General features: G+C 41.0%; 1 protein-coding gene across 1 annotated transcript in view; it reads right to left on the bottom strand.

Annotated features, from left to right (window-relative positions):
* LOC113747869 (uncharacterized) overlaps window positions 1–4,420 on the bottom strand; it is a 6,240-nt gene extending 1,820 nt beyond the window's left edge. The window contains exons 1-2 of the mRNA XM_027289435.1: window positions 4,366–4,420; window positions 4,193–4,212 (exon numbers count right to left, since the gene is read on the bottom strand). Of these exons, the coding sequence (XP_027145236.1) occupies window positions 4,193–4,212; window positions 4,366–4,420 (75 nt within the window). The remainder of the gene's footprint in view (window positions 1–4,192; window positions 4,213–4,365) is intronic.
* Between the last annotated feature and the right edge of the window lie 4,990 nt (window positions 4,421–9,410).

The raw sequence follows: 9,410 nt of genomic DNA, 5'->3' as shown, positions 1-9,410 counted from the left end.
TGTTTTGATATATATTTTTTATTTACTTTTATCCATGCAGATGTCATGGCCCTCCTCATTTTATTTGCTCTGAATGCAAAGATATGCCTACATAGTGGAATATTTAATTTTGTGGCCATAATTACTTTGTGCACTTTTAATAATTTTGTTCACTTTCAACCATGCAGATGTCATGGTCCTCCTCAGTTTATTAATGTGGCCTTAATGCAGTGAAAATACTGTGGGTTGATTGTGGGTCTTTATTTTGTGCAATTTGACTATTCACTTTTGTTGTGTGGTTCGCTTCAGGTTCCTCTGAATATGCTCTGGATGCAAAGATATCAGCATAGAAGCATAGAAAACAGATTTCTTATTTATTATATTCACTTATGTACATGCAGTTGTCCTCAGGTTCATTCTTGTGCTCTGAAATGCACTTTGTTCAATAAAATGAGTATATTTATGTTAAAGACCTGAGTTTTCAAAGGATTTTTTTTTATTTTTATCATTTGCATGTTTTGAATTCTATAAAAGTGGGTCGCGACTTATGACCATGGGAAAAAGTGGGTCCCAGAGTGAGACCAGTTGAGAACCACTGCTTTAGGGAACATTATTAGGAATCACTCTATCAATTTTCATTGTTATTCTGACGACACCCAATTATATTTATCGATTAACCCTGATGCAACCAATCAGTTAACTAAACTCCAAGCATGCCTTAAGGATATAAAAAGTTGGATGACCTACAATTTTTTGATGTTAAATTCAGACAAAACTGAAGTTCTTGTAATTGGACCCAAACACCTCAGAAACTCTCTTTCTAGAGACTTAGTTACTTTAGATGGGATCACCCTGGCCTCCAGCTCCACTGTAAAGAATCTTGGAGTTGTCTTTGATCAGGATTTGTCCTTTAACGTCCACATAAAACAAATTTCAAGGACTGCATTCTTCCACTTACGTAACATTGCTAAAATCAGACACATTGTCTCTCAAGCGGATGCAGAAAAACTAGTCCACGCATTTGTTACTTCAGAATGCTGCTGCAGAATTTAAAATTCTTCTCCTTACTTACAGTAAAATTTCAGTGGGATAATTCATTAAACTAAATATATTTGTGAAAGCAGACATACAGTAGTAGTCTACTACTTAGTAGTGTGGTACTTACTCGTGCTGGGTCTCTCTTTAACAGTCACATGCACTGGCATCTGTAGGTCTCCTTTGGTACATAAATACCAGCCGCTGCTCTCTGTCCTCAGTCCACTCAGTGTCACAGTGAAATCATTTGCATTGATAGTCATTCTTGCTCCATTTAGTGATCCAGACTGCTCCTTCACACAGGACCCTCCCAGCGTGCACCACTGAATCTCTCCAGAGATATATACTTAAATAAGGATGGTACACAATCATCTCATTAAATCCTGTAATCTCCTGTGATCCTACACGAGCGGTTGAGGTGAACCTTGAAGAAGAACAAAAAGCAAAGCAAGACTCCCCATCCGTGTTTTTCTCCACAGTTGTTGAAATGGTCAAAGGAATGAAATGTGCTTAAAGTGCTTTAAGGGTTCGTACCTCTGGTGACTGACAGCTGGAAAACGCTTTGCGTCGTGTGATCCATTATCTTCTCCACAGCACACCCAGTAATGTGTGTCATCAACCGACTGTTATAAAAGTCAGAGTGAAGATTCTTTGGTGTTTGTCATCAGAGATTGAAAAAACTTTCCTGAACTGTTTCGTTGATTTGTTTTAACTTCATGTAGCAGTTGTCGAATTTATCTCCTCTACACAAGTATTGACATGGTGTGTGTACTGTGACTCATAGGACATGGGACAGAGATGGAGCGTCCAGCCTTCACTGACACTTTACTGACTGTTTGTATTGCAGTCAATTCCTGCAACAGAGCATGAAACCATGTTACTGCAAATATTCGCTGATATTAGGTCATTACTCAACCAACTCAACATGTAAAGAATTGTGATTATAGTCGCATCTCTTCTGACATAACCAGCACACACTAAGTGCATACTGCTAAGGTAAACGGACAATACCTTTCGGAAACCTCAATCCATCTCCTCTCAGCCCTTTCTGCCTTCTCTACTTAGAAAATACAGAGATTGTCTGGAGGGACTGGAGTGATGTGATCACGGGTGCGGGGTGGGTCGATAGCAGATGAGCTAGCAGAGCCGGTTTTTGGATGTACTGTAGTTTATTAAAGTTTGTTGATTGGCTTGTGGTGCGTAGATGATGCTGTTGCAGTGGTCAGTTCGAGTGATGAAAGGCAATGAATGAGGGTTTCAGCATGCGGGGAAGGAGAGTGATGAGCAAGTCAGGCTATGTTTCTTGAGATGGAAGAAGGCAGTTCTGTGTTGACTTGTTGGTTTTATGTGAGTGTTCAAAGGGAGAGGTTATTTGTTAAGATGACTCCACGTTGGGAATGTGGGGGGATTGAGAGAGAGGGTGGAGTTGTCGATGTTGTTGAGGCGAAAGCAGTCCTGCGGTTTTGGTGAGGGATTTGGGGGGCCGATGATGATCAGGTCTGATTTGTCACCAGTTTAGTTAAGAAAGTTGATCTGCATCCAGGATTGATTTGATGTCGGCGAGGCTTAGAGGGAGTGGATGTGAGTGGCCAGCGGGGTGTGCAGGAGTTGTTGGGATAAGGAGTGGACGTCCATGCGCATAACAGTGAAATGAAGACATTGGTGGCGAATGAATATCCAAGAGGGAAAGCTACCTCACTACTGCTGCCATCGCCACAGTCATCCTCTTTTCATCGTTATGCAACCTCCTTGAACTCTCCAACCAGGACACGCACGAACCGGGGCAAACGCAGAGGCCTTTCTTGCACAGCTGCCCCTTCCCTCTGGACTCTCTCACCAAATCCAAATCCGTGACTGTACTGACTTGCCCAACTTCAAATCTCTGACAAAAACACCCTTTTAAATTGCTTTTAATGTTTAATGTTATTGTGTTTTTAGTGTACTATAGTATATTGTTTTGATGTGTTTGATGTCTTTTTATGTAAAGTGTCTTAAGTACCTTGAAAGCTGCTACCAGATAAAATTATCTTTTGGATTTGAGGAAAAAACTCTCCTTTTACAGAAAAGTCATCAAACCAAGTTTGTGTGTTCTTATTAGGCGCCCACAGCAGCTGATTCTGACCATCACCTTTCAGCTGAAAGTCTGAGCGAACAATTAAGATGAAAGCTCATTAACCCTTTCATAGAGAGTCCAGGCCCGGGATAACGCCGAGGTCGGGCGCTGTAAAGCAGAGCCGTCGCGGCGGCACCGCCTCGGCAGGAAATGGCGCCCGCGGGGCCAGCCACCGGGAGAGTCCCATGAGGGGATCCTCCCGCACCGGCGCCGCTCCCTGGACCGTAGTTTAATCCCCGGGGCTGACAGCCGCTCCGACGAGTCGGGAAGTTGCGGAGAAACGTTTGGATGGTTAAAATTGCCAACCCCGCCTGAAGTCACGGGGGATTCACTGAGTTGCTTTTTGTTGAAGTGCAACAAATCGCAACAAGTCGAATTACGGAGGGGTCCTGGTGTTATGGGTCATGTAGCGTGACAGTCAGGCCTGACGCCCAATTACCACTACTGCGCATGCGTTAGGTGGTTGGTGTGGTGTGTGTGTGTGTGTGTGTGAGTGTTGTGTGTGACACAAAAGGCCGACGCGGCAGTGGAAGCTGCCGCACAACAACTACCTATTAATACAAAAAAGAAGAGAAGAGAACATGACCGACTTCTTCGCAGTCGCCACGAAATCGCTTCATTTTTTCTGTCAACCGTGCGAGTCCTCCACGCGATTTTGTACCGATTTTTAATCGTGGCACGGCTGTATCGTTCAATCCCTAGTGGTTAATGGTTGCACTGAAACTCAGGTTATTTGTTGCGTACTAAAAATGAATGACATCGGATTTAAGTTTTTCTATCCTTCATTCCACTCGTTTATATTTACTTTACCAATTGAAATACATATATCTTAACAGCACTTTGTCTGTGTTATGTAGGGTAGAGGGTTTAAGTGGAACCACTGCCAGTGTTGTAAGCTGGTTGCCCCCTTTGCCCCAAATAAAACCCAGCCAACGCGCCAGGCTTCAGTAGCACCTTGATGTTCACATTAAAAATGCTAATATATCCAAGTGTATGGATTTGTGTGTGTCTGTGTCTTTGTGTACTCTCATGTCTTGTTATTGACTAATTTAAACTTTTCTTTACTTGCTCTTGGACAAAAAGATCTGCAAGTGCAATTTGAACTGCGAAATACAGGGAACTTTCATTGCCCTTATGCCAGCAAATCCATCATTAGAAGAACAGACATGGAGAGACACCTGGAGACTTGCCAAGGTGCTACAGAAGCTGCTGCCCCATCCAAGCAAATGCAGACTTACCTGCCACACCCTCTCCCTGTCTTTCACCATCCACCATTCCACCTGTCTCCCCCATTTCGACTGTTCCTCCTCCCCAACCAGATATAAAGGTGCATGTTGCTACCTCTACCTCCACACCTTATGCCAACCCTTCCTCTGGAGAGACACATTTATGTACTGCCCAGGAGACAACAAAGAGATTTTTCTAGAAGAAGATGCAATGTCCTCATTGTAAACTTGTCTGCCATAAAAAGAATTTGGCTAAACATATACAGAGGAAGCACAGTAAGAAGAGGGATTCAGCAGTGAGCACACTGAAGAGTGTCTGTTTGGATGCCACAAATGGAATATCTGCAGACCAAAAAGCAAAGCATCAAAGGATCAAGTAGACCCTGTTTTGCAGCCTCCTGAAGCTAGGCATGAAAAGATGTTGAGATGGTAGGCATGCTCTGTTTTATACTGAGGTTATTCTGACAAAGCTCATTTGAAGTGTCCCTTTGCTACTTATGCTCTGTTATTTTTACGTAAATAATAGTTTGCCACTTTGTACAGTAGTTTTGCTATAGGGAGAATACCTTCTTCCTCTTTGTCTTTCCTATAGGACAAGTTTGATGCCAGGATCATTTCTGACTGTAGAAAGTCAGCAGAGTGGGTGGAAACAAACCAACATTTGTTTTCATCCAAGGTGGAGTTGCCCAGTGCAGTCAGAATAGGAGAGGACAAAATGGCTTGACTGCCTGACAGCCTGACTTGGCTTAGTGTTGTCTCTGATAAGCAACACCAGAGGCGTCACTAGGTTAGGGGGGCTTAGCCCCAAGGAGATGCACAGGATGTGAGCCAACGTAGAGCGCAAGCACAAAATTTCACATACAGCTAAAAAGACTGAGAAATGATTTATTAGTTAACTATTAATAACTAATAAATAATTCCATGGGCTTCCACATTGTCTTTATGTATGTGTATGTGGTGATGTTCAGCCTCTTTAAAAATGGAACGGTGCTTTGTTTTTAAGTGCTTAAAGAGGTTGCTGGTGTGGCTACTGTGTGGCACTACTTTATCGCAGACAGAGCACATGTATGGAAGAATTATCCCATCTTTATTCAAGAGCATAGATCTTCTTGGACACAAACATTCGCTCAGATCTAAAGTCTGCGCTCTCAAATCTAATGCGCTCACACTCAGAACAAGCAAGTTCTCTCAGGTTGAGGCGTCTGCTCAGACTGAAGGATGTCCCTCCCTGCGCTTAAAATAGTGAGTGTGAGCACATTAGATTTGAGAGCGCAGACTTTAGATCTGAGCGTGCACAGGACATATTTGAGTGTGAGCGAAATGTTTGTGTCCAAGAAGAAGAAATGTGAGCACAAGCATGTGATTTTTGAGTTCAAGCTCACATTTTGAAAGAAAGCAGCAGAAATCTGAGTGCAAGCACAAAATGTGAGCATGAGGAGAGTAAATCTGAGCACAAGGAGGAGAAATCATGCTCTCCAACTGAAAATCTACGCTGTTGAATAAAGATAGGATACTTTTTCTATAACATGGCATTACCTTTAGTTGTGTGTAAAAAATAGCACCATACTATGCTTCTTTTTCTCTCTTTTCTTCCATTCTTTGAAACTTTGAGGGAAGCATATAAACAGCCTCTGGAGGCTATAACAGTGAAAATAAAGTGAGGACAGACTTAAATGTCCTCAAGTGTAAAATGGTCCTCACTCCAAGGGTCTATGACAATAATATGAACAATATAGTAACAGTATTATCAACACTAGAGAAAGATAAATAGAAAATTGTTTACAGTATTGTGTGTACAGCATAAACAGTGTAGGAAGAGATACAATTGAAATTAATGAGTACACTGTAGGTACAGCACAGACTTTTTCATTATGTTAATGTTTTCAGGACTGCATCTATAAGACTAGAAAATTTTTTAAAGAAATTTTGAGTGTGCCTGACTCTGGCCCCGTCGCCCCCATACATTATTACTGACACTGCTCAGAAAATTCAGTACTAGAAAATTCCTGCAGAAACTTTGAGACTGACGAGTGGGCTGTTGCCGGGGGTCTGTATTAAAAAAGCAGGACAGGAGCAGCTAGCGCTTACATGCTAGCAATTAACGTTAGCATGTTAGCATTAACATTTTAACATTACCATGTTAGCGCTGATGCGCTAGTAATTAGCATTAGCATGTTAACATCAGCATGTTAGCATTAACATGTTGCCATTACCATGTTAACATTACCATGTTAACATTAGCATGTTAACATTAGCATGTCAGCATTACCGCATTAGCGCTGATGCGCTAGCAATTAACATTAGAATGTTAGCATTAGTATGTTAACATTAGCAATTACCTTTGGCATGTTAACATTAGCATGTTAGCACTGATGCGCTGACACGCTAATAATTAACATCAGCATTTTAACATTACCATGTTAACATTAGCATGTTAGCGTTGATGCGCTAGCAATTAACATTAACATTATCAACATTAACATGTTAACAGTAGCAATTAACATTAGCATGTTAGCTTTAGCATGTTAGCATTAACATGGTAACATTACCATGTTAGCATTAACATGTATTTAATTCTCAGTGGCTAATGCTAATTAACATTAGCATGTTAACATTAGCATGTTAACATTGATGCACTGACGCGCTAGCAATTAACATTAGCATGTTAGCATTAGCATGTTATCATTGGCATGTTAGCGCTGATGCACTGTCAATTAACATTAGCATGTTAACATTAGCATTTTATCATTAGCATGTTAGCGCTGATGCGCTAGCAATTAACATTAGCACGTTATCATTAGCATTTTATCACTGATGCGCTAGCAATTCATATTAGCATTATCATCATTAGCATGTTAACAGGAGCAATCAACATTAGCATGTTATCATAAGCATGTTAACTGGCTGGATGCGGAGCAATTACATTGCATGTTAACATTACATTAAGCATTAAGCATGTTAACACATTAGCATGTGTAACGCTGATGCGTAGCATAGAACATTAGCATGTTAATTAGAAAAAAAAAACAAAAACTAAAAACAAACATGTTAACGTCGAATGCGCTAGCATTAACATTAGCATGTTAACATTAGCAAATTAACATTGCATGTTATAACATTAGCATGTTTAACGCTGATGCGCCTAGGAATTACATTACATGAATGAACATTAACATGTTAACTCGCTGCTTAGCATTAGCATGTTACACTGACGCGCTAGGAATGTAACATTAGCATGTTATCATTACCATGTTATGCACTTAGCAGTTAGCGCTGATTGAGCTAGGAACTTACCATGTAGCAGTCACATTAACACGTAAAATTACCATGTTAACATTAGCATTTATTTTAATTACCTAGTGACTAATGCTAATTATCATTAGCATGTTAACGGCTAGCTGGCGCTGTCTCTGTGCTTGCCATTTAGACAGACAAGTTCAAATTATGCCAAGAACTACTAAAAATGTCCTTCTGCCTGCTGGCCCCTCCCCCCTCTCCTCTTTCAAGCCAGGCTGAGGTGCCAAGCACCAGGACCTAATCAGCAGCAGTGATGCTGCCACCTGGTAAAACTGTCAGTTAATAATCCTGGAGACGAGACGAAGAAATGCTGAACCTTCCCTCGATTGAGGGAGGGCAACTTTTGGACAAACCGTATTTCCAATCATTGACCAGCTTAAACTTGAGCATCGTGAGCCCTTCCTGATCGTGCTACATAGTCGTTTTGGTGTCGATAAATGAGAAACAGTTTGCCCTTGGGCAAGAGAGTAAACATTACTTTTGCTTTCCTCCAGAAAATTTTCCGCCTTTTTAACATGGGGTATATGAGGCTGCAGATGGGAGTTGCTGCCCGCATATTTGCGTGTCACGCCAAAACTATAACTATCTGAAGCTACAACAGTGGTTATCATGCGACAACCTCATCAATTTTCCTACGTTTGGGGGAAATCATGTCTGTAGCTGTTGCATTTGCGGCCACAGCCTCCGTTCTACAAGTTTTATTGTCTCCACGACTTTGTCTCTCCCCCTCCACTCTAGCGATGACATCACTGCCTCTGCATCGGGAACGTTTGTCGCATGACACACCCATTAATTTTTTGTGCCGTGCGTTTTTGGCGTTTTTGGCAAAACCATGGTTGCCGAAACTCTTAGAAAAGTCTAGAGCCATCGATTCCTGGCCGAGCCGGTCGTTTTGGATATCCTGGTTTTGTGTTGTGTGCGACAAAAACTTGGGAGAGACGCAGAACCGAAAAAACATGGAAGCAAACGGAAGACGAAGGAATAATGTTGTTTTCGGGGGGTCCGAGAGATATAAAGAGTGTGCCTGCAGGCTAGGACCACACTCTTTATTATCGCTCGGGCTTATTCTCGTCTCCTTCTTCCATTGTTTTAAAAACTATTATGAATACCAGATACAGTGGCACATACAGAGTTCCTTGGCTGGCATTCATATCTGCATCTGCGAATAAAACCAGTTCACATTTAAAGTTTGTATTTAGTTGATATATTTAGGTTGCTCTGTGTTACTGGTTGTGTGCGTGTGGTTTACAAAGATATGAGGCAAAGATAAAATAAAGTTTATGCTTCTTACTGGAACAAAAGACTTTTTTTTTGTGCATCTCGTCCACAGGAGACACACATCAACTTGAACAGACAGAATGTGTAAAACCCACTTCACATTTGTGTCTGAACGTACAACACTGTCAATTTTTTTTTTAAGTGTCACATTTAATCTTTACAGCTGCAATTATAGTAAAAGTATTTCTTTAGCTTAAGCAGTTTGTTTTGAAAAAATGAAAAGATAATAAATAGATAATAATGGTTAATTTAGTCATAATGTGAATGAATAGGTAAATAAAAGTAGTCTTCATAGACCTGATGAGACAGGGAGAAAAGGCTGCTTCTGGACCATAAATGCTCCTAGTCTTAAAAAAAAAACTGTACTCCAATATTTGGTCTTTGGTCTTTGGATTTATGCAACAGAGTAATAAAATGAGGTTGAAGAATTAAATTTGAGCATACACATTTAATATATAAACAGCATCTAACAAGAATATCAC

Source organism: Larimichthys crocea, chromosome XVI (genome assembly GCF_000972845.2).
Source record: "Larimichthys crocea isolate SSNF chromosome XVI, L_crocea_2.0, whole genome shotgun sequence".
Classification (NCBI taxonomy): Eukaryota; Metazoa; Chordata; class Actinopteri; family Sciaenidae; genus Larimichthys; species Larimichthys crocea.
Note: the sequence above shows the minus strand (reverse complement) of the source record. Positions and strands in the feature narration are given on the sequence as shown.